The sequence below is a fragment of the Drosophila takahashii genome, chromosome 3L (genome assembly GCF_030179915.1).
Source record: "Drosophila takahashii strain IR98-3 E-12201 chromosome 3L, DtakHiC1v2, whole genome shotgun sequence".
Classification (NCBI taxonomy): Eukaryota; Metazoa; Arthropoda; class Insecta; order Diptera; family Drosophilidae; genus Drosophila; species Drosophila takahashii.
In genome coordinates, this window is record NC_091680.1 from 21,039,930 (window position 1) to 21,066,548 (window position 26,619).

At 34.6% G+C, this 26,619-nt stretch overlaps 1 protein-coding gene, 4 long non-coding RNA genes and 1 pseudogene across 9 annotated transcripts; 2 read left to right on the forward strand and 4 right to left on the reverse strand.

Annotated features, from left to right (window-relative positions):
• The first annotated feature begins 3,654 nt into the window (after positions 1 to 3,654).
• Positions 3,655 to 8,920, forward strand: LOC108061647 (very long chain fatty acid elongase 4-like; annotated as a pseudogene).
• A 1,154-nt stretch (positions 8,921 to 10,074) lies between these two features.
• Positions 10,075 to 11,745, reverse strand: LOC108061666 (probable serine/threonine-protein kinase mkcC). The gene is made up of 2 exons (XM_070215623.1): positions 11,440 to 11,745; positions 10,075 to 11,385 (listed from the first exon to the last, which is right to left on the reverse strand). Exon 2 carries the CDS (start codon positions 10,489 to 10,491, stop codon positions 10,177 to 10,179), a length of 315 nt encoding a protein of 104 aa, XP_070071724.1. The 5' UTR covers positions 10,492 to 11,385; positions 11,440 to 11,745; the 3' UTR covers positions 10,075 to 10,176.
• Positions 11,746 to 12,112: 367 nt separating this feature from the next.
• LOC138913014 (uncharacterized) lies at positions 12,113 to 12,947 on the reverse strand. The gene is made up of 3 exons (XR_011418581.1): positions 12,637 to 12,947; positions 12,196 to 12,584; positions 12,113 to 12,127 (listed from the first exon to the last, which is right to left on the reverse strand). It is a non-coding gene; the product is annotated as an uncharacterized lncRNA (long non-coding RNA).
• Positions 12,948 to 13,934: 987 nt separating this feature from the next.
• On the reverse strand, positions 13,935 to 14,843 carry LOC108066163 (uncharacterized). Of its 2 annotated transcripts, XR_011418522.1 has the most exons (3): positions 14,826 to 14,843; positions 14,464 to 14,673; positions 13,935 to 14,405 (listed from the first exon to the last, which is right to left on the reverse strand). It is a non-coding gene; the product is annotated as an uncharacterized lncRNA (long non-coding RNA). The 2 variants fall into 2 exon arrangements; XR_011418521.1 differs by lacking the exon at positions 14,826 to 14,843 and having other exon boundaries at positions 14,464 to 14,817.
• A 1,110-nt stretch (positions 14,844 to 15,953) lies between these two features.
• LOC108066161 (uncharacterized) lies at positions 15,954 to 18,480 on the reverse strand. Of its 2 annotated transcripts, none has more exons than XR_011418693.1 (4): positions 18,243 to 18,480; positions 17,703 to 18,111; positions 16,437 to 16,610; positions 15,954 to 16,383 (listed from the first exon to the last, which is right to left on the reverse strand). It is a non-coding gene; the product is annotated as an uncharacterized lncRNA (long non-coding RNA). The 2 variants fall into 2 exon arrangements; XR_011418692.1 differs by having other exon boundaries at positions 18,166 to 18,479.
• A 5,237-nt stretch (positions 18,481 to 23,717) lies between these two features.
• On the forward strand, positions 23,718 to 26,619 carry LOC108066171 (uncharacterized). 3 transcript variants are annotated; one of them, XR_011418548.1, is made up of 5 exons: positions 23,718 to 23,873; positions 23,928 to 24,025; positions 24,079 to 24,262; positions 25,764 to 25,886; positions 26,466 to 26,619. It is a non-coding gene; the product is annotated as an uncharacterized lncRNA (long non-coding RNA). The 3 variants fall into 3 exon arrangements; XR_011418549.1 differs by lacking the exons at positions 23,718 to 23,873; positions 23,928 to 24,025; positions 24,079 to 24,262 and adding exons at positions 25,335 to 25,512; positions 25,567 to 25,664 and having other exon boundaries at positions 25,707 to 25,886; XR_011418547.1 differs by lacking the exons at positions 23,718 to 23,873; positions 23,928 to 24,025; positions 24,079 to 24,262 and adding exons at positions 25,341 to 25,512; positions 25,567 to 25,664 and having other exon boundaries at positions 25,721 to 25,886.

The window sequence follows — 26,619 nt, forward strand, 5'->3', positions numbered from 1 at the left end:
AATTGCGGGTATGCTGCCTTGCTTCTTCGTAACTAAAACGTGTTTGTGAATTTTCTTAGCTCAATTTAATTAATTTAGCACAGAGCAAAGGCAAGGAATATGGGCCAGGGGGTTCTTGTGGTTGTAATACTAACTTTGTTTGGCTTAAAGTAATTAACATACATCGCTTTTCTAGAGGAGCTGTATTCCGTTGCCGATTTTCCAGTTACTGGGGTAAAAGTAAACTAATTGTTTATTGGATAAACATTTATTTCCGTGACTCGAAGTTAGCTTAAAAGTGAATTGATTGTCGATTGTTGAAGTTTAATTCAGATGCCATTCAGTTAATTAATTTAATTATGAAGAGCATTCACGTTCGTTTTTTCAATGGAAGAGTGAATGTGTGCTATTGTAAACATAGTTATTTTAATAAATCTGTTATTTAAACGATTTATATTGATTAGGCATTTTAATGGTTTTTTAGATAAAATTCTTAAATGAAAAGAAGGTTGTTGAACTGTCGATTCCTGATAGTCTATCAGTGATAGATTAACCGAACAAAACAATTCATCAAGACATCATAAGCCAAATTGACTTATAAAGCATGGTGACAAAATGGTAAGCCATTATTTTTCTGGATTTAAGTATGCTCTTTGGATACCCCTAATGCATTTGAAACTCAGCCAAACAGATGGCAACATCCTATAACACACTTCCCTTTTCACATCAACCCATCCCGTAATGCCGATCTAAACAATCCAAAGCCATGACAAATGTATTGCAAGTAACGCGTTTCTAGGAGATGCGGCAACATGGCGTATGGGTGATGGCAGAAAAAGATTCAACTCAGCCAACGGAAAGACAAATAAAATGTGTTGCACACATTGCCACGCACAGTTGCACCTGCTAAGGGAAAGAAGATGTAGGGAGACAAATGACTCGCATAAGGAAAGTGATAGTTACCTTTTATATAACAGAAAAGGTAAAAATAGGTAATACTAGGTACATACAGAACAATATCATTAAAATACGTAAAGTTATGCACAGGATATAGAATTATTAGATTAAATAATAATAGCTACAATAAAGAATTTTATATTACATGGTTCATTTCAAGTTATAGAAGGAAATACAAATTAATTAAAGGAGGACTTAGCCAAGAAGGACAACATTTGACATGCGATCTGTGACCAAAAACTGAACTTGATTTTTCCCAGCAGAATCCAAAACCAACTGCCACCCAAACCAAATTAAACCCGTCGCAGGAATACCGTTGAAAATCCAAGGTATTTCACCAATCATGCCCACAATTTTTCATGCTTCTGCGAGCATCGGGGAACAGTTTGCCACATTCCCATTGAGCCGGAAATGTGCAGGAAATGCGAGTAAACACAAAAAGCGACTCGAGTCGACAGTGAACATCCACAGGACAGCAGCATCAATGGCGATGTAGGAAGTCCAAGGAGAAGCCACTGGGTCAGGTCATTCGCATTCAATAATCCCCCGCAAACAGCAACAAGGAAATCACAATGCAATAACAAGGCAAAGAGTGCACAGCAAGAAAAAAAGTAAGATTATGACTCAAATAATAATCTAACTTTTTCAGAACAAAAGCTTTACAATTTTTTAGAATTCTGCAAGTACAAAAAAAAACAAAGTAAAATATACCATATACCAAATTTTGATAACGGAATTATAAAAAATATTTGGAATATTATCCGTTTACTAGCGTTTACTTCTATTCTATGCATTATATACAAGTTACCCCTAGAAAATATTTCTCCCAGTTTGAGAAGAGGCTAAGGAAAAGTGGGAAAATCGAGAGAAATGGAGGAAAGCACAACCCTCAATGGAAGCTTGACTTGCTTGATGGTATTTCCCTTTTGTCACTGACATCAATTGCTCTCCGCTGTCAATACACGAATATTGATATAATGATGCGGCCAGTGCAAAGTCCACTGGGTATAAAAATCTCAGCGAAGCGCAATAAAAGGAGATAATATTTATTTGTATTCGTGTGCGACAGTGCATTTGTCTGCCCAGTTATGGGCTGCATTAAAATTGTTTATTTCATAAACATCGAAAGCCTGTAATTTGATTGCGAATTAATGTATGATACTAAGACACTTTTTTGAATGATGCTCATCGTTTTTTTATTTTAAGCATGGAATATTTTTGTTTTGCTAAAAGATTACCTTTTATTCGAGATTTATATTCTCATGGAATTGTTAATCGCCTTCTCCGTAAAGTTTAGCATATTCTATTTTTTCATTCAACAATTTAGCTTTGACCGGAAAACCCCAGATACATTTACATATGTACATATGCATGGTTATGGGGGTTCAGCGGGGTCAAAGATGACAAAAACTGCAGCGGACCGCCATGAATTCGTCATGCATGCGAATGCTTCTGACAATGGTATCCTGGCATCAGTACTGCGTCCAGCTTATGCACTGATAAAAATTACTTGTTGTAATTAATTATTTTCAATTCAAAATCCATGCAAACTAATATTTTTTTTACTTTTATAGCTAACCGTAAATGCAGTTTAAATCTGTAGAGAATTGTTCAAATTATTATTAAAAAAGCCACAGACTTTTTAAGATTAAGAATACGTATGCCAAATTTTAACTAATAAAGTTTTTTCCCTTAGTGACCTTTCAACACTTGTGAAGTTCAATGTGCAGCTAAGGTGAGGGCACAAAACTCTAATCTATTTAATAAACCACATGATCCACTGGGGGCGACAATGTCAGCACGATGAACTGCCGGAGGTGGAACCTTTGTGGGACCTCTCCACACCCCAACATCACTTCACAAAAATAAATTATTCAGAGCCCTGTGAACGCTTCAATGGATCGGTATTCGTATTCACAAATATCAAATAGAGGGGCCACACAGAGACTGACAAAATACCATCAACCAGGCGGTCGGACATCCGCCTCTTAAATGTATTTGCCACTGTCGCAGAACTTCATTTACAATTTAGAGTCACACAGAAATAAAATTGTTTTGGGAGATGGCTAAAAAAATATTTTAATTGTTATATTAATACTCATATACCCTAAAAAGATATATCATAATTTTGATGAAATTAATTTATTGAGTTATAATAAGTGTTTGGACTTTGGAAGCAATAGTTTTTCATAGTGTTATTGGTTTATCAAAATATCTAGTTTTTTAAAAATACAATTTAAGTTGGAGATTTTAATTTTATAACATTTAAATACGAATGTGGATAGATAACTCAATTATACGCACTCGTAAGCTCACTTAGGGGTCAGAGGAATATAGAAAGGATGTATGAAAGGGTACATAGAAAGGAAAGGGAGAACTGAGGGACGAGGGACACGCGTAGCCGCAGGACATGATGGCATATGCGCAGCCTCCCGATGATGGGAAAGCTAAGCGGTTAACCGCAGATGGGGAGGCGATTGTGCCCATTACGGAGTCGGGACCCCTAAACCGGGGCTAAACCCATTTCGAGGCTGAATTGTGACATTATTTTAATGAAAATTGACGCTTGATTCGGAGGGCAGCACTCCACAATCACTCCCCAAAAACCCATGATTGAGCCCATAAAATGGGTCCAACTGCTGCGGTCAACTTGCGATACAATTGCGCTTTACGAGTGCCGGAACAAGGCTTACGAAATAATAATAATGCAAACATCGAATGGAGGATGTGGAAGTGGAAGTGGCGGAGTGTGCGGATGCCGAACTCAACCCTTTGGACGCAGCTGCTCCGACGGCATCCAAAATGTAAACAGCAGCGCCAGGAACACAAAGTGCCCTAGGTGCAAACACGTACTGCAATTCAAATAAAGAAAACAATAATAGAAAATGGAGTCGAAGCCGGAGACATGAAAGGGCAAAAAGCCAGAGAAAAGCGCAAATACATACCAGCGCTGAGGGCCAACAACTGGACCCCAAGTGCTTTATTTAATCGAAATTACGATACCCTTTAATAAAGTTTAGGAGAAATAAATAATAATATTTAAAGCTATTGGAATGGTCTTAGTTTTGTCTATAATTAAAGCGCCTAAAGGATCAAAAGCCCTTTAATTCCGTTTTAAAAGCTATTTTTTTAGGCAATGTGCAGGTTGCAGGCATTTTAGTTTGTTAAAAATATATTTCCCCCTTCAAACTTAAAAAACTCGTAACAAAAGGGATGACTATTTTAAAAGAAATCAAATAACTTGCCTGCGTTTAGAGTATTTAGAGAAACTGTTACACTTCCTTCAAAAGTCTTAGTGAAATGTTTGTCTTTCGTTTTTGGCTTTCAGGATAACCACTTTCCTCCCGACTTCTCCAATTTTTCCCTCCCATCACATCAACCTGCCATTCCCATCACCATCAGCAAACCGTTCTCACGTTGCACACTTTATTGTGCTTTCCAATTGTTTTTCTTGTTATTTTTGCTCCTGCAATTGCACTTTTCAATATTGATGATAGGGCGCCACAAAAGATATATGTATGTAACTATATTTAACGCTTCATTGATTAAGAGGCAATCGAAAAATAAATGCATCTGCTTAATCAAGATTCCAATGGAGTTGAAATGAATGTGAAACCGACAACAAAGGATTGAGTTGCCTGCTTGCGAAGTGCCCTGACCGCATAAAAGAAAAATTGCAGATAAATAAACCTGGGGTTAAGTAACAAGGACATTCCTAAAATTTATAGATAAACTTTAAGCTTTAAAAAAATTAAAGAACTGTTTTATATTACAGTTTGAAAACCCAATTAAAAGTGAGCCAAGAAATAAAATCCTGACCTTGTGCACTAGTAGCGTAGCAGTCATAAAATGCTAATTGAAAGTCTTAAAGGCAAACCCCAGTCCTGCCCCAATTTAAGGTATGCTCCAGCGGCATCTAATTAAAGTATCAACGCATTAGCGATCCGTATATAAGGGCCGAGTGTCGGCTGACCAGGTTAGTCAGTCAGATCCCAGGAGTTCTTGAAGCGCATATTCGATGGTGTCTGATCGAAATGGTTCAAAAATTGGCAGCTATTCGATTCCATTTGCGGACTAGCGGACGAGGACATGGCCGCTGCACAGTGGCGCCTTTTGACTTTTTTTTGGTAATAAATCATAACTTTTGAACCAGTGAAGATAATTGAATTTTGTAAACGGCAAATGATAGATAATTGATCCACCTTTCAAATTATTGCTTGAGACAGGGAGTGGGCGTGGCAGAGGCGTACTTACAAATCGGCAAAGTCAGAATTTAAAAACAAATCCATTTTTTTCCGACAAAAAAAAACTTTTTTTAAAAAGTTTTTGTTTTTTTTAGTTTCTTTTTTCATGTTGTAATTTTTAAAAATTATTAAAAAAAAAAAAATAAAAAATTGGAATTTTAAAAAAAATTTTTTTTTTTTTTTTTAAATTACGTTTTGTTTAGTTTATTTTTTTATGTTTTAATTTTTAAAAACTAAAAAAACAAAAAAAAAAAATTAAAGTTTTTTTAAAAATAAAAATTTTTATATTTCATGTTTTTTGAAATAATGGTCACAATTTGGTAAACTTGGTAAATCCAATAGACTTAACATTTCTGGACTATAATTACTAGATTCTAACTCTTTTCTCGACTTAACATGCCGCAATGAGGAAATTAGAGGATCAGAAGATGCAGCCAACATATTGAACAGATCCTCATTTTCCCTCATTCTTGATGTCTTAAATGTATTCAGCAATCTGTATTTTTTATAAAATTTGTTTAGCGATTCCTGCGCTTCTTCGGAAAGCTCTCCAATTGGCAAACACTGGTATTCGATTATTTCTTTTCCATGCGCCAATATCTTATGGACTGTCGGGGTCAATTTCTTTTGTGGATACAATTCCTCTAAAAGTGATGCCGTTTTTGAGGCATATTCTCCATATTTTGTAGAGTTAACCTTTTCCTTGCAGTTTAAAACATTTAAGATGGTTCCCAACCTTTTAACTATTTCAGTGTTAATTCCAGTGATTCGAGTAACAACTTCATGTTATTCAAAAAATCTCCTCGAAGTATTTCCATCATTTGAGTTTCCGTATCCGTATTTAGGGAAATCTACTTTTAATCCAACTTCCTTGAAAAAATCGTTCTGTATTCTCTTCTTTCTGATGCTTTCCTTATCCTTATTTGATGTGTTTTCTTCAAAGTGTTCATTTTCGTTTGGAATAATATACGCTAGTTTCAGCAAGAACTCCATACACCTTATCCGAGCATGTAAGGGTAAAATTTCATATTCATAATTTTCCTCATCTGTAGAATCGTTCAAATCTTTTCCAAAATTCTTTTGCGTCCTTTTGCAGATTGGGCATGACTTCGTTGACTTAGTATTTGTCAGTTCATTAACGACTTTTCCGTCAACCATGGTCAGGTGAAATTCATAGTAACATTTAACATATTTTCCTTCACTAATTTCCAGTTTTACGGGCTTTATCTTGCGAATTTGTTCTTTAATGTCATTCACAGTGTCTTTTATCAGTTCCGGTGATTCCCTTGCGAATTGAAACATAATTGGTCGGCAATAATGTACTGATGACGGACGAGGGTTTTTCCAATATTCAAACTCATCAGATTTAATTCTCAAGGGAACAACGGATGCCATAAACATATTTCCGTCCGATACTGTAGAGTCATCGGAAGATATCCTTTGTTTATAAACGCTTTGTCCAGATGATCCATCGCAGCCCCATTTACTGATCAGTGTCAATTGTAAAATAAAATCCCCATTTGACAATCAATAATAACATAAAAAACGTTTCCCATGAATAGAGATGGTCATTTCACAAGGTAGCGCCATATGCAATTTCTTGGACCATGACTTTTTTCCCTTTTTTGGCTCTTAAAACCGCGGACGCAGGCGGACGCAGCTACAACTTTCGTAATATCAAGAAGAAAGTCCAAATAACGTTTTACGGAAGTATAAAAAAAATAGTATTAAATAGTTTTTTTTTATTTTCCATCAAAGTTGAAAAATATGGAAAAAATGGACGTTTCGCAAATAACTCATAACTAAGAGATGCGCATGGCAAACTGCAATATGTTTTACTTTTTTTACTCTTAACTAACACACCAATCCGTGGAAAAAAGAAGCAAAGCGATTCGATACCTAGTTTTTAAGAAAAACCCCCCGGAAGTGCGAAAAATTACCTAAAAACGGTGTGTTTTTTTTAAGTGAAAAATTGTTCAACTTTGAAAATTCATATCTTTTACAAAAATTTTTTGATTTGAAAAAGGGTTACATATTTGTAATAGTGGATCAATTACCTGTCGATTGGTATGGGTCACAACTTTCTAGGACAAAGTCGAAAAAGTGATTTATTGCACGTTTTTTGGCCCAAGGCGCCACTGTGCGCTGGTGGAATCGCCTTGGAATGTGTCCGCCCTGTTGGTCCTCTATCTGCTGATGGTGCGCTTCGGGCCCAAATGGGCAGCCAGGTGAGGTCAGGCAATCCATCCAACTAGCCACTGGCCACTGGTGCGTACACAGAAAAAAACTGATGTGACTCGAGAACATTTTTGACGCCTTTCGCATCGCGAATTGTAAAGGGAAAACTTATTCCCTTATCATAAGGATACAGGGGAACCTGAAAATATGAAACGGATTTTTGTAAGTTTTTTATCTGTGCATAGGTACAAGCCGCTGCAGCTGCGAGTGCCATTGTTCTGCCACAGTTTGGCCATGGCCCTGCTGAATGCCCACATTTGCCTGGAGCTCTTCACGGCGACCCGGGCCCTCGACTATAGCTTCAGCTGTCAGCCCTGTTGGGTGAGCTATAGCCCACATAAAATGCGTGTAAGTTGGTGCCAAAAAAAAAACGGCAGATAAGTCTTACTTTGCTAGCTAATCGAATACCCTTGCAAAACTCAATTTTAGCTGAGTACAAAATTTTATTTTTTCAAATCAATACTCTTTCCACTTTATTTTCCAATTTATAACTATTTTTACTTTTGATTGTGACAAATAACTTAATTGTGATATAGTGATTCAATATACCTTTACCCTTAAATAATTTTAGCTCAATTAAAACAATTACTTTATATTTAATTAAGTTGTAACCTGCCCACTTTTATTACAGTTGACCTTTTTCGACTGCGTATCTTAAATACAGTGGCAATAGCTGTAAACGATTTATTTTAAAATGTTTTCTTTACCAAACCTAAAACCTTAAAAGTTTAAACAGCTTTATAAACACAAAAATATTTCAGCCATTAAAGGCAAATAAAAAATCGGTAAAGTTTTGTAAACAAAACCAAAACAGATAGGTAGTTTCAAAAAAAATAAACCACATAACAAATGACAGCGCGACTTGCCTGTGAACTACTGCTCAGAATAAATGTATCCTCGGCAAGGGTGTAAAATTCCCGCAGACCGGCTGACAGAATCAAATTGAGAGAGGGTTCTTTGTAAAACAGATTGCCGCGGCCCTTTGGTGGTTCTACATCTCAAAAATACTGGAATTCGCCGACACGACCTTCCTCATCCTGCGCCATAAGTGGAAGCAGCTGAGCTTCCTGCATATGTATCACCACAGCACCATGCTGGCCTGTGCTGGGTCTTCGTCAAGTGGAAGCCGACGGGTTCGAGTGACTACTACCAGTCCCTTTAAATGGGTTAAAGTCTTCAGTCATCTGTTCTTTCCTGTAGCCTGTGTTCCGGCCATGATGAACTCCTTCGTGCACATCATTATGGACGGCTATTATGCGCTGAGTGTCGTGGGCCCTCGTATCCAGCGGTTCCTGTGGTGGGAGCGCTACTTGACCGCCCTCCAGCTGTTGCAGCTCACCATAAGCTTGCTCTGGGCATCGCAACTGGTTATCCGGGGCTGCGAGTATGGCACCTGGATCAGTTTCACGGGAGGCGCCTACATGCTGGCCTTCCTCTTTCTCTTCGGGCGATTCTATGCCCAAAAATACAGGGTATCAACTGACACCCAGAAAGTTACGTAACCCGTACTATCTCTTTTTTTCGAAATAATAACCCTTTTTCACACCTGTTATTTCTGCAAAACAAGATCATAATATAAATACCAAATGGTATTTTTATACCCTTGCAGAGGGTATTATGATTTCAGTCAGAAGTTTGCAACGCAGTGAAGGAGACATTTCCGACCCCATAAAGTATATATATTCTTGATCAGCATCACAAGACGAGTCGATCTAGCCATGTCCGTCTGTCCGTCTGTCCGTCCGTCTGTCCGTCTGTCCGTCTGTCCGTCTGTCCGTCTGTCCGTCCGTCTGTCCGTCTGTCCGTCCGTTTCTACGCAAACTAGTCTCTCAGTTTTAAAGCTATCAGGATGAAACTTTCGTAAAAGTCGTATTTCTATTGCAGGTAGTATATATGTCGGAACCATATATCTTATAGCTCCCATAGGAAGGATTAAAAAAAAAAAACGTAAAAAAATTGTAGCTCCGGTGTTTTTTGAAATTTTACTTTCTACTCTTGGGAATATTTTTTTTTATATATTTCTGAATTTCGGTTTTTTTGTTTTTTAAATCGGATCACTATATCATATAGCTGCCATAGGAACGGTCGAAAAATTAAATGGAAATTAATGGGAAAAAAATTATATCTTTGTTGGTTTTTATTACATTCCCTTCTACTCTGTGATATGACTATTTTGAAATATTTCCGAAATTCGATTTTAATTTTTAAAAGATCGAATTACTATATCATATAGCTGTGATAGAAACGATCGAAAAATTAATGTGAAATAATAAGAAATTTAACATTTTTGCGATTTGTAAATTTATAGAATGATCTGCAAGGGTATATAAGCTTCGGCTTGCCGAAGCTAGCTTCCTTTCTTGTTTTTATCTGCCATAAGGCATTTATGATTAAAAGTATGATGATTGAATTCTATGATTTAAGAACCGATGTATTTATTTTTTATAGTTGGTATTAAAGCATTTAGTAGGGAGCTTTAAATAAAGTTTTGCAAAAACAAAAAATAGTTTTAAAATCTACTTTTTTCTCAACCTCATTTAAACAAAAAAGAAATTACTAAACAGGAAACTAAAAGAATAACTGGAAAAATTTTAGAGCAGAAAATTCGTATGGAACATCTGTCAAAAAGATGGGGGAAGAAAGAAAACTATTATTTATTTAGTTTAAATGTGTTTTATTACTTTCCAAGCAGATGAAGAAAAAAGCCGTATGCTAGTTGTATACACATTATGAAAACTTGTTAAGATTTTGTAGTAGTTTAACCCCTGCGACGCCTTCTTTCAGCCTCTGCACGTCTTCGGCGGATTCTCCTAAGGATGCGACGTCTGCGATGATGTTTCCTTTTGTGGGTCGCTGGGGCTGGAGTGACTGTGGTGCTGGACGACGGAGCAACAGTTGTCGTCGTGGTGGTTGTAGTAGTACCTGTACCAGTACCTGTCCCTGTCCCTGTCCCTGTACCTGTCCCAGTACCTGTCCCTGTTCCAGTATCCGTATCGTCCGATGAGGCGCAGTCGCCGAAGGACAAGCAGCAAACGGCCATCACTGCCAATGCGAGGGGAAGAAGTAGTCTCATTGTGAAGGAAGTTTAGGCTGTGGCACCTAAAGATATGTGTGCTGATTCAATCTGTTACCGCTCAATTTATACCAGTAGAGCAAAGACTTCATTATTGCGTCGCGTGGAAAATTTTTCGATTTGTTATCCGAAAGTTATAAATACGATTACAACATCTATTTTTTCCGATTCTGTTACTCCAGACTTGTTTGTTTAAAAGTGTTGTTTATTTCTTTCCAGATTAACTTGAATTGAATTGTTTTGTAAATACAGCCTAGCACACAGTTAAGCAAATATGTACATTGCACGTGCTTCATGGAATTGAACACAAGTTTCTTTTGGTTTTACATATGTATTTGTTTATATACTTATTTCAATCCATATAATGTCGTAATAAAATAGGGGAGTGTTTTTTAGCTGCAAATTTATTTTTTAGCAGTTACACATCATTTTTCTTTATCTCGATTGGGCTTTAGAGATGTTGGCTTAAAAATCAAGTTTTATACCAAAACTTTAAGAAGAACCAAAATTTAGTTAAAGTAGTTTAAGATTTTGAAACAAAAAATGTTTTATATTTTCCCTGTTGCACTGTGATATATATAAGATGTTACTTCATCTTGAAATTTTATTTTCTGGCGATTCCGATTTAGTCCTTTAAATAAATTACCTGCAGCACAACATATGCACCAATAATAGTATTGAGAGAACCGGTGTAGAATTGCCTTGATCCCGATCTCAAATCTTTCTTTTCGTCTGCAATTAGGTCGGGCTTCTTACACGGACAATTTCCTTCCCCCTTTATAACGTTTATTCGGCACATTGCACAGGCTACTTCAGTGTCGGTCTTAGGAACTATAACGTTACAACCAAGTTCTCTCGACCAAACACATATGTATTGAAAAGTTCCATCGTCTGCTGTAAGAAAAAGTTGTATAAGTACGCAAGTATTGCTGCTGCCCTTCCTGGTACCATTTTCAATTTTCAGATTGCTAGGAATGCACACGCCTAAGTCAGCGGTTACAGGAGGGAACGCATATGCTCTCAAACCATTAAATTGACTAAAAATGTCTGGATGAGCATAAAATCCCGGATCACTTTCAATAATGCAATTTTCCTTATTGTCCTCGGTGCAGTCTCCACACATTACAAGGTCTTTATTAAATGCGGCGCAAGTTGTGAACAGGAGAGCTGTGAAATTCAAAATACGATATATGTGAATACTCGACATTTTTTGAGAATGAAAATTATGTTGACATTAGAATTACAACGTCTACTACTTCTTTTTATGTCAAACCCCATTTTCTTCGTATGAAAGATCTGCAAGGGCTTTAAAAATAATTATAAAAAGCTATTTACCTAGGTTAAATATTTTTTCTGAGCTTCTATTGGTTAAAGTGATCTCCCCAAAATCTCTGGATCGTGGCATTTAGCCGCTTTTGCAGTGATGTTTTGTCTTTTAGCCGTATCATAAGTTTTAGTAATTGTGAAATGTAAATATAATGTTTTAAATTAATTTTTATATAAATAAATTAAAAATATAACAATTCCTGGGCATTATTGTTTGATGCATATACGCATCGTTGAACATGACCAAAAAATTATCCTAAGTAGATATTAAGTGGATATTTCTATCAAATTAACATGAAGACCAGAATTACTATTAAAATAGAAAATGCTTGTAAACGATTTATATATTTTCATTAAATTTGTATAACAATAATTTACTTTCAATAATTTAAATTGTCCAGATTGGGAAGCATTGCAATCCAACAGTTTTATTATTGGATATGCTTGTTGATTGGGGAGGAGCAACGTGTTTTATAACTCATATCTGAAGCCAAGTTTCTTTCTTCCCACAAGTAAGTTTCCTGCTGCACAACATAAGTATGCACCAATGACGATATTCAGAGAACCGCTGTAGACGTGTCTTGATCCCGATTTATCATTTTTTATGTTCCCTTTTTTTTGCTTGGTACACATACAGGTTTCATCTCCAAGTAATTCCCTTGTTCGGCAGGAGCTGCAGCCTAATGCCGTATAAGTCTTAGGATATATAATTTGACAACCAGTTTTTGGTGACCAAACACATATATATTGGAAAGTATCATCTTCCGCTGTAAAAAAAATTATTGTTAAAATATATATTACAGCTGCTGCTCTCAATACCTTTAATGTTCATATTGTTGGGAATGCACACGTCCCAATCCTCGGTGACCTTAGGTTTACTATCTGATGGTGACCCACTATCAGATTTTAACAAAATAGCTGGCTGAACATAGTAATTTGTGTCATTTTCAACAATGCAACCGTCCGGCATGTAATGAGAACAGTCTCCACAAAATAAAAGGTCTTTATTAAATGTGGCACATGTGACAAACAGGAAAACAGCGAAAATCAAAAAACGAAAAATGTGTTTACTCGACATTTTTAAGAAAACGAAAATTATGTTGTCGGTGAAATTACAAGGACTACTTTATTTAGATAATTTCTAAGGAAACGATCACATAGACGATCGGCAAGAGTATATACTATATATTGAATAGTAACACCTAAATTTAAATAGTAACACAAATATTAATTTTATGCATATATTTTACTGTTTTAAAATAACAATAAACGCACTTCAATCGACAGGTAATTGATCAACCAATTCGAATATGTAACCCTTATAAATATCAGATTTTTGTTGTAATAGATATGGCTGTTTGGACATTCCTCTTGATATGAGGAAAGTTAGGAAAGCTGCGTCTGCTTGCGATTTAGGCTTCTAGAGCCAAAAAAGAGTTTTATTTTATTTTCTTTAATGTTTTGACTGACAATTAGTTTAATTTAAACGAATTAAAAAAAATGATAGTTCTTTTTAACACAGACCGACAGAAATTCAATTTTGGTTGTTCAGGCTTCTTTTCCTCTACACCTACAGCCCAACAGCTTTGGTATTGGCGGTATATTTAATTTAAGAAAATCCCCAGTTTTATAAGGCTCTGAGGTTATATCTTCAGGAGTGGTCAACTAAATTTTACTTTGAACTAAATATAAAAGATATGTGTCTTCTATATGGTCGTCTTTTATTTGTTATCCTAACTTAAGAATAAGGGAAGATATCCAGCTTTCAAATTTTTAAGTAACTGCAAAGTTTAAAAATCTTTATTTGTGAACAGCGTTCTTTTACAATATGTTTTTGACGCAAAGAGACCATATGTCCCTAATTGCCAGCCACTCTTTACTCCGCTAACCAGCTTTAAAACAAGAAATACCGCTTAATCTATTGACCAATTTTAAGAAACAAGCAACAACAAATAACTGGACTTGCATTAATGTGGGCGCTAGATTCTCAAAGGGATCTAAAGAAATCGCTGTCCGATGAATATCCAACCAATTTATATGTAATTTATAATGGGGCAACTTGTGAGTTTTTGTAAAAACTACGCCTCCCTTTTGTTTCGAATCACTTTTAAAGTTAGTTAGAAATATAAAAATGAATATATTTATTAAATTTTTAAACCAACAAAAATTTACACTCAATAAATTTAAATTGTCTAGAGTCCAAGGATTGGAATCCAACAGCTTAATTATTGGATATGCTTGTTAATTTGGCAGGATCCTGGTAATGTTTCAGTCGGTTAAAAGCAACGTCTTTTAGAACTCATATCTAAGGCCATATTTACTTATTCCCATAAGTAAGTTTCCTGCTGCCCAACATATGTACGCCCCAAAGACGAAATGCAGAGAACCTGAGTAGAGTTGCCTTGATCCCGATTTCTCCTTTTTTGTGTCCCCTTTTTTTCGTTTGGTACACATACAGGTTTTTTCTGCAGTAAATTCCCTCGACCGGCACAAGCTGCAGCCTGCATCCGGATTGGTCTTAGGATATATAATTTGACAACCAATTTTTGGTGACCAAACACATATATATCGGAAAGTTTCATCTTCGGCTGTAAAGAAAATAGTTTAAATAAGTCAAAAAAACATTATGGCCGTCGCTCTTGATACCATCTATTTTCATATTGCTTGGAATGCACACGCCCCAGTCGTCTGTTGCCTTAGGGGTATCCATTGTTAACAAACTTTTCGATCTTGAAAGATGTTCTTTCATAGGAAAGTGTCCCAAAAGATATTCCTTCTGAACAAAGTGTCCCGTATCATTTTCAATAATGCAATTGTTCGGAAAGTAGTCAGAGCAGTCTCCACAAATCAAAAGGTCTTTATTTAATGTGGAACACGTGGTAAACAGTAAAACAGCGAAAATCAGAAAACGAAATATGTTATTATTCGACATCTTTAAGAGTATGAACATTATATTGACGTTAAAATTAAAAGGACTACTTTACTAAGACAATTTTAGCATTTCCTACCCATTTTTAAGCAAATGTGATCACATGAACGATCCGCAAGGGTATATTAACTGCGGTTCGGCGATGCAAGCTTTCTTTCTTGTTTTTAATGTATTTTGATGTTTTGTTTTTTTTTTTGACCTTGAATAGTAACACCATATTTCAAATTGTACACACAAAACAAAAAACTTGGTAAAATCAACTGTAATAATTGTCAAACAGGCCCCAACCAGCAAAATTGTCAATTCTATCAAGTAAATAGTCATTTCACAACAACAAAATACACAATAAGCAAAGACACAAACCCAAAGCAAAAACAAAATACACTTAACTATTTTAACAGTTACGTAACTATCTTTGTTCATCAATTTTACCAAGCAAATTTTTTTGTGTGTATTTAATTTAATTTCTAAACAACGGATTTTTTTTCTAAAATGAAGTAATGTTTTGATTGCAACTTAAGCATGTTGCAGGTGCGATCGTCAAGATATTATTCCTCGTTAAAAAGATTTTCCTTAGGGTCCTGTACCATATTTTTCGTGGAAAATACTCATTAAATTGTTTTCTAAAACATTTTGGACTTGTGTTTGGAACGCGTTAAAAAAATGACCTGTACCCAAAAAAAATCAAAAGTGTTTACTCTCTAAGCGTATTGACCTAAAACTGAATAATACAAATTCTATATTCAGTAGTATTTCATATGAAATATTATAAACTTAATATATTGTACACCCAAAAAAAATAGTCATCAATATCCCCCTATTTAGGTGTCAATGTGACACTATTGCGTAGAAAAAAACTTTGATCCGAATGTCATTTAATTGACCCTATTCTGGTGTCACCTTAATACTTTTAAAAATATTAATTTGAGCCTTTTTGGTGTACACCTCAAAAGGTGTTTTTGTTTGATATTATATATAACTTTTAAACCAATGCACACCGAAGTTCTTTATTCTCAATTTTTATTATAAATGTTGATAAATAACTCTTATTTGTCAATTTTTTTTTTATAGATCAACCCTTTTTACTTTCAAAAGTTGTTTGGAAGATAGTTTTTTTTTGCACAGTCTTTTTTTATGTGTTCTATTGCCCAGAACTGACTTCTTCGAGGAATATTTTTATTTTGTGTTTGCAAAATGTAGAATACAATTAGAATTATCGTTTTTCTATATTCCCAAAGTTACAAAAAATTTGTTGTTAAAAAAGTGCAAGCCAAGAGTGGTATTATTACATTTGCTTGTGAATTCGGAAAGGTCTTGCTAAATGTCAAAGTCGGTCAAAGGCAATATCTGTTATAACTCGTACATAAGGCCACATAGCTTTAGTCCCACAAGCACCAATCCAGCTGCACCAATCATGAAATGCAGAGATTCAATGTATAATTGTCTTGATCCCGACTTCTTCTTTCTATCTTTGTCTATTGTTCCGTTGGGTATCTTGCACGGACAACTTTTAACCCCTTCAATACCTATAGCTCGGCACATAAAACATTCTGTGAACGTATTCGTCTTAGGATATAAAATTTGACAGCCGATTTTTGGGGACCAAGTACATATATATTTGAAAGTTCCATCTTTTTCTGTAAAAAGAGTTTGCTAAGTGAATAGGTTATATCTCTGCCGCTCTTAATACCATAAATTTTCATATCGCTAGGAATGCACACGTCTAAGTCGGCGGTTACCGGCGGGTATAAAGGTTTCCCAGCTCTAGGTTCATAAAAATCACTTGGCTCGGCGAAGTATCCCGTCTCATTTTCAATAATGCAGTCCTTACTGTCTTCAGTGCAGTCTCCACACAGTACAAGGTCTTTATTAAATGGTGCACATTTGGTAAACAGGTAAAGAGCGAAAATCAGAAAAGAAAATATGTAATTACATGACATTTTTGAAAGAATGATTTTTAAGATCTAATGAATATATTACTAAGAAGGAAATTTCAAGGACTTCTTTTTACACCCTTTTAATGTTGTATTATAATGTTGTATTATAATGTTGTATAAATGTTAACTATTTTTTATTGGTTAATAAGAGTATTTCGCTTTATGTGAAGGGAAGCGTCTCCCTCACAGGGTACACAAATATGGCAAAAGAAAACTACTCGCCCGAATTCCCTTTGGCATATTTTAGTTAATGTGTTAGCACAAAAAAAAACTTGGTAAAATCAACTGTAATAATTGTCAAAGAGGCCCCAACCCCAACCCCAACCAAAATTGTCAATTCTACTAAGTAAATAGTTATTCCACAACAACAAAATACACACAATTAGCAAAGACACACTCCCAAAGCAAAACAAAATACACGTAACTTTTTTAATAGTTACGTAACTATCTTTGTTGGTCAATTTTACCATGCAAATTTTTTTGTGTGTTGTAATACAAAAACGTATTTTGGTCCAGAAATCCGATCGGCTTCCAGTATGCGTCTGAGCAGTGAATATGTGAGTGTTCTTTTTCCATTTATTCTTTTTTTTTGGCCATCCTTAAAGTTTTACTTTGTGGTAGCTTGGTAAAATTGACCACCAAAGATAGTTACGTAACTATTAAAATAGTTACGTGTATTTTGTTTTTGGTTTGGGTTTGTGTCTTTGCTAATTGTGTGTATTTTGTTGTTGTGAAATGACTATTTACTTAGTAGAATTGACAATTTTGCTGGTTGGGGCATGTTTGACTATTATTACAGTTAATTTTACCAAGTTTTTTTTTGTATGTAGTTTAAATATAAACGTATTTGATTTAACACTGAAATTCTTCTGGGTGAACTTGCAGCTATTTTCAGAAAGCAAAACGTAGTTCTCTTTCTTGTCAGTTTAAAATAAGAATTTGAAGAAATACTTTTGTAACCTTAGATCCGAAATTATTAGCTTAAGAATTTACATTATATTTTTTAAACGAAGACTTACTTTTAGTAAAATTAAACAGTCCGGAATAGGTAATAGGGCCATTGCAAACCATCTGTTTAACTAAAGAATTAGCTTGTGATTTCCAAAAGTTCTTGGTGTATGTTTAAGTTGATTAAAGTCAATGTGTTTTATAACTCGAATGTACATAAGTTCGCATAAGTACCAATCCCGCTGCACCAATCATGATATTCAAAGAACCGGTGTAGAGTTTCTGATCCTGATCCCGATTTCGTCTTTTCTTGTTCGTCGTTTTCGTCATTGGTTGTCTTACACGGACAATTTGGCAATCCTGGATAATCGCTCGATCGGCAAAAATCACAGGCTGTATATATGTTGGTCCTAGGATATACAATTTGACAACCAAGTTTTGGTGACCAAACACATATAAATTCAAAAGATCCATCCCTTGCTGCAAAAAAACGTTTTATAAGTCAACAAGTATTATTGGTACCGTTCTCAATACCATTAATTTTCATTCCGCTAGGAATGCACACATCTAAGTTATCGGTTACCGGAGGTAAATCCGATGGTCTGTCATACCTAGACTTAGCCTTATCACTGTCTGGGTCAATAGAGTATCCCGAAACATTTCCAATAATGCACTTATTTTTATTAAGTTCAGTGCAATCTCCACATACTACAAGTTCTTTATTGAATGCGGCACATTTGGTAGTCAGGTAAGAAGCAAAAATCAGAAAAGAATATATGTAAAAATTTAACATTTTAGGGAAAAAGATTTTTAAGACCTAATGAAAATACTATTAAATCACGTGCAACGATTATTCCAAGGACTACTTAAAAAACAATTGTATATTGTGTTATTTAGCCACTGTTAAGGCCAATGGGGATATATATTACATTAACCTAGTTGTTTTAGTTGTTAGTAAAAGTACGCGTCGAATAAAATCCGAAACTCCGCTTCAGAGTTATACCCAAAAGAAGATTTTGGGGGACTTTTCAAAATTAAAGTTTTGTAACCTCTGTTTGTTTATTAGAGTCAGATCGTAGATATGGGGTCCTATTATGTCTTTTACTGTGTTGAGAAGTTCGAGATATAACACTTTTGTTCTACGAGTTTTAAAAAAAACACATGCGGGAAGACACATTAATTTAAATTTAATATAAAATGTATTCTGTATGGTCCTTAAGATTTATCAAATTCTTGTATATAACACGCGTTTAAAAGTCATTCAAAAACAAAAATTACCCTAAATCTTAATTTGCTAAATGGTTCCTAAAATATAAGGGCAGAGATTTTCTTAGGTAATAATTTCTAATCTTTAGGCAACACTAGTTTTCTTAATGTACGTTTGAATAATTCGTAATGCGGTTATTCCACGACATTGTTCGGCTCATTCAGAAAGGGACAAATATATATACATTTACTGGGATTTGTTCGGATAAGATGTCATGATCAATTAGAATTTAAATGTTAAATTTAAACTTTATAATTCAAATAACTTTAACTGGTCAAATCATTAAGCTTAAAAACTGTAAAATTAATAGTGTGTCTTGCCATGCAATCAGACATTTTGAACAGGTTTTTAAAATGTTTTGGGCTGTACGTTAAATTTCTCTAATGAACCGAACAATGTAGTGGAATAAGCGCATAACCGGTTTCAGTCTTACACACAAAAAAATTAGCTCGGTAAAATTGACCAACAAAGATAGTAACGTAACTATTTAAGTAGTTACGTGTATTTTGTTTTTGCTTTGGGTTTGTGTCTTTGCTAATTGTGTGTATTTTGTTCTTGTGGAATAACTATTTACTTAGTAGAATTAACAATTTTGCTGGTTGGGGCCTGTTTGACAATTATTACAGTTGATTTTACCAAGTTTTTTTTGTGTGTAGGATACAAAATTTGACAACCAAACTTTGGTGATATATAAATTGGAAAGATCCATCTTTTTCTGTAAAGAATGATGTGTAAGTCAAAAAATATTATTGCTGCCGCTTCATATCGCTGGGAATGCACACGTCCAATCAGCGGTTACTGGCGGTCTTAAAGATTATCCCGAATCATTTTCAATAATGCACAAATCCCTATTATCTTCATTGCAATCTTCACACATTACGAGGTCCTTTTTAAATGTGGCACTGGCAATTAACTGTGTTGCTGTTTTTGCTATTCGGAAAATAAGCAAACACGTGTTTCAGGATTTGCCTGAAAAAAAAATTACCTTAAAGTTTTTGGCTTGGCGATTAGTGGTGCATATACACGTGAAAAAAATAATTTTCCAGGACACTCCAGGGCTGACTATGGGCCACTATTCGTTTTCAAGATAAATGTTGCTATTTTTCAAGCCGCGATTGCCCAAATACCACCCGTTAAACGCGAAAGCTAAGTATGCAGATATGCTTTTAATTAAGTCCATTTTGTTGACCTGTGTTATTCAAGGATACTCAAACAGCTTACCTTAGTTGAGGATCTATCTTACTAGAATCAAAGATCAGTGCAAAACCAAGTTTAAACCTTTTTGGCTTGATTGACATCGTCAGAGAATTGCCCATATGTAAACGAAAAAATTTATTGTCATCCATTAATAATTTTCAAACAATAAATAACTATTGCGATCAGGAAGCAGCTGCAATAGAGCGTCCTTGACCCTGACTTTTTTGAATCTGATTCCCGTTTGCACGGACAAGTCTTTATATCATCATTTTCATAATTAGAGATGCATCTTGAACAATTCTCATCCGTCCTAGTAAACGGTACTAACATTTGGCAACCAAGTTCAGGTGACCAAACGCAGATGTATTCAAAAAACCCGTCTTCAACTGTAAAAATAAAATGGTTCGATAATGCCATAACTGATAATGTGCTCTTACTATCAATTGTATAATTCTTTGGAATGCATTCGCTCAAGTTGTCTGTAAACAGAGGTGGCGCACTTGAATCGTATTTTTGTTTTCGAACCATCTTCTCTTTGTCTTCATATTTTAGAATACTATGTCCAGTTTCAGATTCTATAATGCACCGATCCTTGCTTTGCTTTGTGCAGTCTCCACACAATGTGTTGTCATTAGTTGGGGACGCAAAAGTGCTAGAAATTTTAAGAGTGATTATAATTAAAACAAATGTGTATAGTTTTGACATTTTTCCAACTGAACATAGGTTGGCTCCGATTAGACAAAAACCAAACAAGAGAGAACGCCATAGTCGACCCTATAAAGTACATATATTAAAGTTCAGGATCACTAGCCGAGTTGATCTAGCCATGCCTGTCTGTCGGTCTGATATCGGTGATATTTGGGAAATTGGGACTTCTTGTTCAGAGTCTAGTGGCTTGAACGTGCTTTTGCAGTGTAAATTATATTTTATTTGATTTGTGGGCTATTAAAATGTTAATTGAATCTACCTATAGATTTTACTGTCATAAGAAAAATTTAACCCATAATTTGACTCGACATAAATTCCTTAAAATGTGCAGTGCATTTATATCCATTAAAACCGCTTTGAAGTGCATTAAAACTCTCTTTTCACTGGCTCTGATAACATTCGTGGTACCAGAATGTACATTTTTGATAGCCCCACAAGTTAATCAAATAAAAACACCTCTTAACGAGGTAAAAAACTAGTGACGATCGCACATTCAACGTACAAAAGTTCTGATATCAACTTTTGTGACGAAAAATGATTTTAGATGCGACTAAATAAGTACGCTACCTAAAATTTACTCGTTCGGCCCGCTTTAGCAAATATTTAATATCTACACGAATGTTTTTCTGTTTTAGCGTGCCGAATGAATAAATTTTAGGTAGCGTACTTATTTAGTCGCATCTAAAATTATTTTTCGTCACAAAAGTTGATATCAGCCTGTAGCTGTGATGGTCCGATCATAATGAATGATACACCTATCGAAAGGTATTGCGAAAACTAACAGGATTGCATACCAAGACTCTAAGAAAATCAATTGGCTTGGGAGAGAGAGCGGTGAAAGTGAAAAAGTGAAAATTTCGAAATTTGGAGCTGTTGGGGCCGGTGGGGATAAATGCCCCCTCGCAATGTTTTAGTTGTATTGCTTTTGAAAATACCCGTCGAATGAGGGGTCATTTGTCAAAATCCGACGCTCCGTTCAAAAGTTATAGCCAAAATAAGATTTTCTTCTTCTTCCCAAAATGAAAATTTAATTCTGTTTGTCCACTTGTCCACTTGTCCACTTGTCCAAAATATGTTTTTTAAGTTCTAAAAATTTGATATGACGTTCATCATATCGATATAAAAAACTTTTGTTCTACCACTTTTGGAAAAACCCGCTAGTTTAGCGGGAAAACAGCTATAAATAGCTAAAATTCGGAAAGCCGTAACTTCTATACTACTAAAGCTACAGACTTGTGCTGCATCTCGTTTGAAAGGTATTTTTAAATGCTATAAACGCCTTCTATATGCAATTTGTGTAAATGTAATAGTTAAAAAGATATGAACAAAAGAAAATTTGTTTAAACTTTTTTTTTAGCTTTTTTTTAATTTTCTCAAAAACGGCTCTAAAGATTTTCCTTACAACTTTAAAATATATAGCCCTTGAGATTCCTTAAATTTTGGTATATAACACATTACTGTAAAAAGTCACGTTTAAAAGTTATTTTTATACGAAAATAGCCACTTTTGCCAGCTCGAGCAACTAACACTCCCTTAGTATTGAATTTTGTGTGAGGGTATACGAACTGTATTTTAGGGTCATGGAATCAGTAAATTTGCACTTAAGAGTTCCATATAGAAATCTTTTGTTCTACGACTTTTGGAAAAAGCCGCTACTTTAGCGGGAAAAAAGCTAAAAATAGCTCAATTTCGTTAGTTTGTAAGTTCTACACTACTAAAGGTACACCCATGTGCTATAACTCGTTTAAAAGGTATTTTGATATACTTCATCGCCTTTTTAACTTAATTCGTTTAATACAATGGCTTACCAATTTAAATTTAAATGTATATATTAGCTCCTATGAGAGCAAATGTAAACAAACAAAAACTTCTGATATCAAATAAAAACACCTCTTAACGAGGTAAAAAACTAGTGACGATCGCGCCTTCAACATACAAAAGTTCTGATATCAACATTTGTGACGAAAAATTATTACACTCGTCATTAAATAGACTTTCTAATATTTTCTCATTCGGCACGCTGCAATAGAAAATGCCTGTAAAGGGAAAAAGGCTGGAATAGTTTGCTAGGGCGGGCCGAATGAGAAAAGATTAGAAAGTCTATTTAATGACGAGTGTAATAATTTTTCGTCACAAATGTTGATATCAGAACTTTTGTATGTTGAAGGCGCGATCGTCACTAGTTTTTTACCTCGTTAAGAGGTGTTTTTATTTGATACATAATAACTGTAAAAACAACATAACATTCACATGAGGACACTGACAGACGTATCGATGTCCTTTATTCAAAGGAAAACTGGATACATAATTTTGGTTTCCTTAATATTTAAAATTAAAGTAAATAACACATATTTACAGGTTTTGTAAAAGTTCAAATGTTATTTTGTTGCGCTTATTAATACCTATTGAAATGTAGAAGAATTTAAATCGGACTACCCATTAAAAAGTCATGAGAACAAAAATTAAAATAATTGGTTGAGTCTTATTTTAAATCTATTAACCTGACGTCCTATCTAAAATCAATACAAAACCACAATGTTATATGATTTTTACACAACAACAACGATAACTAAAAAAAATAATAAAATGGCATTTACACTTTTACAAAATTCGTAAAGATGTGGAAAGCAGGCGTAGAGCTGGGCGTTGGCGCTCGGATAAAATAAACTTGCGCTGCGTAGAAAACCCAAGAATATGTGTGATTAATTCCAACCTTCTAGCATTTGTAGCTTCCGAGATCTCTCGTTCATACGAACAGACAGACGGACAGACTTTATAGTGTCGGTACCGCTTCCTTCTATCTGTTACATACTTTTTCATGAGTAACGGGTATAAATAGGGCGATTTACTTGATTTTAGGGCTTGCATGTTTTTTTTTACCAGTGAAGCTATTGATTTTACTGTCACACTGGAACTTACATCAGCATTACACAGAAGTCGATTTAATATAAGTTCCTTAAAATGTGCTTTATTGATAAGCCTACCCATTTAAAAATTATTAAAAGTCTGTTTTCACTTGCTCTAATCGCTTCTGCGTTTTTTGAATATTGGTATTTAATAACCCCGCAAGGTAGTTAAAATAAATAGATAAATATTGTTATTATGAAGGCAGACTTATTTTCAGGTAAAAAAATTTATTTGAAATATTTCATATCGTATAACATTATCCTTGTGGGCCCGATCAATAGACTTATATTAATTGCTGCAGTGTGGATTATTGATGTAAGTTTTTTGAAAACATATTTTACTACTAATTAAAAGTTTTAAAATTTCAGCAATGGAAACGACTATGTGTAATTAATGCACTATGTTTGCCAGTATCTCATTTAGTGTATACCTATCTGATTATCAACAATCCCAATATAAATGTTTTGGATTGGCACGACCCTCCTAAATGGACTTTTGAAAGCAATAATTCGTTTGGCCGTCGGGCTATAGAGATGATTATTACCTTCATTAGTGAGTTGATATAATTATTAGAAAAATAATTTTTGAATGTCGTAATGAATACGAAACAGGATTAATACGCATCTTTAACATTACAAAACAAGAAGATAAACTTCTTCAATAACTACTTGAACACTAACTACTAACAGGCAAAGGATAGTGTTTTAGACCATAGAACGTATAGTTTTGCAAAAGTATGTAACAGCGCCCCGCCCCCTCTAACGCCCACAATGGCCCACAAACGATTTTAAAATTTGTCTGGTGCCCACATTTTTAAAGAATTTGGAGAAGTATAAATGCATAAATGCATCTAAAACAAATTTGGGTATTCAAAATATTTTCAACAACAAATTTGTTTTGATACAGACATACGGACATGGCTAGACAGACTCGGCTAGTGATCCTTATCAAGAATTTATACGCTTAACTTTACCTGTTACATACTTTTGAACGAATGCAATATACACTTTTATTCTACGAGTACCGGGTATAAAAACTATTGATATCAAACAAAAACACCTCTTGACGAGGTAAAAAATGAGTGACGATCGCACCTTCAGCATTCAAAAGTTATGATATCAACTTCTGTGACGAACAATTTGTACACCTTCGATAGCATAAATACACTTTCTAAAATTTTCTCGTACTTATCCTTCAACAGTTCTTGGATTTATTCCATTTGCGCTCGTGATTTATTATATGTGGGTCAGACGTACTGACCGTCGTGAAGAGGATTGGTTGGATATTTAAATTTAGAGAACATTTTCGATGATAAATGTACAATTGTGAAGAAATTTTGACAAATAAAGTTTAACGTGTCTAGTGCCCACACCTTTAAAGATTTCGGAGAAGTATAAATATTGCGTTTATTTATACATATCGAAATGTAGAAGAAATTTTTCAAATCGGAGCATTCGCTAAAAAGTTTTGCCCGATCAAAGTTGTATATCTCCATCTCCCTCGCACTCCCTTTAGCTGAGTAACAGGTATCTCATAGTCGGGACACCCGACTATAGCGTCCCCTCTTGTTTTGAAGACTAAACTTCAGGGCTTCCATGTTTTTTTTACCAGTATGTGTACCTATTGATTTACCTGTCACACTGGAATTTACAACAAATTTACACAGAAGTCGATACAATACAAGTTCCCTAAAATGTGCTTTATTGATAAGCCAACCTATTTAAAATTTATTAAAATTACGATTTCACTTGCTCTGATAGTTTCTCCGGCTTTTGAATATATGTATTTAATAGCCCCGCAAGGTAATTAAAACTAATAGATAAATATTGTTATTATAAAAGACAATTTATTTTCAGGCAAAAAATTTTTTTTGAAATATTTTATATCGTATAACATTATTTTGGTGGGTCCGATCAATAGACTTATACTAATTGCTGCAGTGTGGATGATTGATGTAAATTTTTTGAAAAAAAAACTCATTTTACTTTTAATTAAGTGTTAAAATTTCAGAAATGGAAACGACTATGTGTAATTAATGCACTTTGTTTACCAGTATCTCATTTAGTGTATACTTATCTGATTCTCAACGATCGCAATTTAAATGTCTTGGACTGGCACGACCCTCCTCAATGGACTTTTGGCCGTCAGCCTATAGAGATTATTGGTACCTTTATTCGTGAGTTGATATATTTATTATAAAAGGTATTTTTTAATGTAATAATGAATATAAGGTGTGTTTAAAACCATATAAAGTATATATATTTTGATCGATCCAGCCATGTCCGCCTGTTTGTCTATCTATCCGTAAGAATGCTTAGATCTTTAAAACTACAAAAGCTTGACTGTTCAGATTTCTCATGTTGATTTTAGTAATTCTACGTACCGAAAATTTGTTTAAACCGATTTCCATGCCCAATCTAAAGCCCACAACGTAAATTATGTTAGCGCCCACATTTTAAAAGATTTTTTTATTAGTGGAAAGTTTTGTATAAGTGATAGATCACTCGGGTAAAAAATGAAACAAATTTGGGTATTCAACAAATTTGCAACAACAAATTTGTTTTGATACAGACAGACGGACATGTCTAGTCTACGACTAGCGTGTATAAAAACTACTGATAGCAAACAAAAACACCTCTTGACGAGGTAAAAAATTAGTGATGATCTTATCTTATCATACAAAAGTTCTGATATCAACTTTTGTGTCGAAAATTATTACACATTCAATAATGTTCTTATTCTTATCCTTCAACAGTTCTTGGATTTTTTCCATTTGCGCTAGTGATTTTTTATATGTGGGTCAGACGTGCTGAAATTCGTGAAGAACATTGGTTGGATATTTAAATTTGGGAAACATTTTCAATTATGAATATACAATTGTGAAGAAATTATGACAAATAAAGTTTAAC

What these genes read in the sequence shown, in the direction of transcription:
- LOC108061666 (XM_070215623.1), bottom strand. Translation starts at nt 10,491, where the DNA reads ATGAGACTACTTCTTCCCCTCGCATTGGCAGTGATGGCCGTTTGCTGC.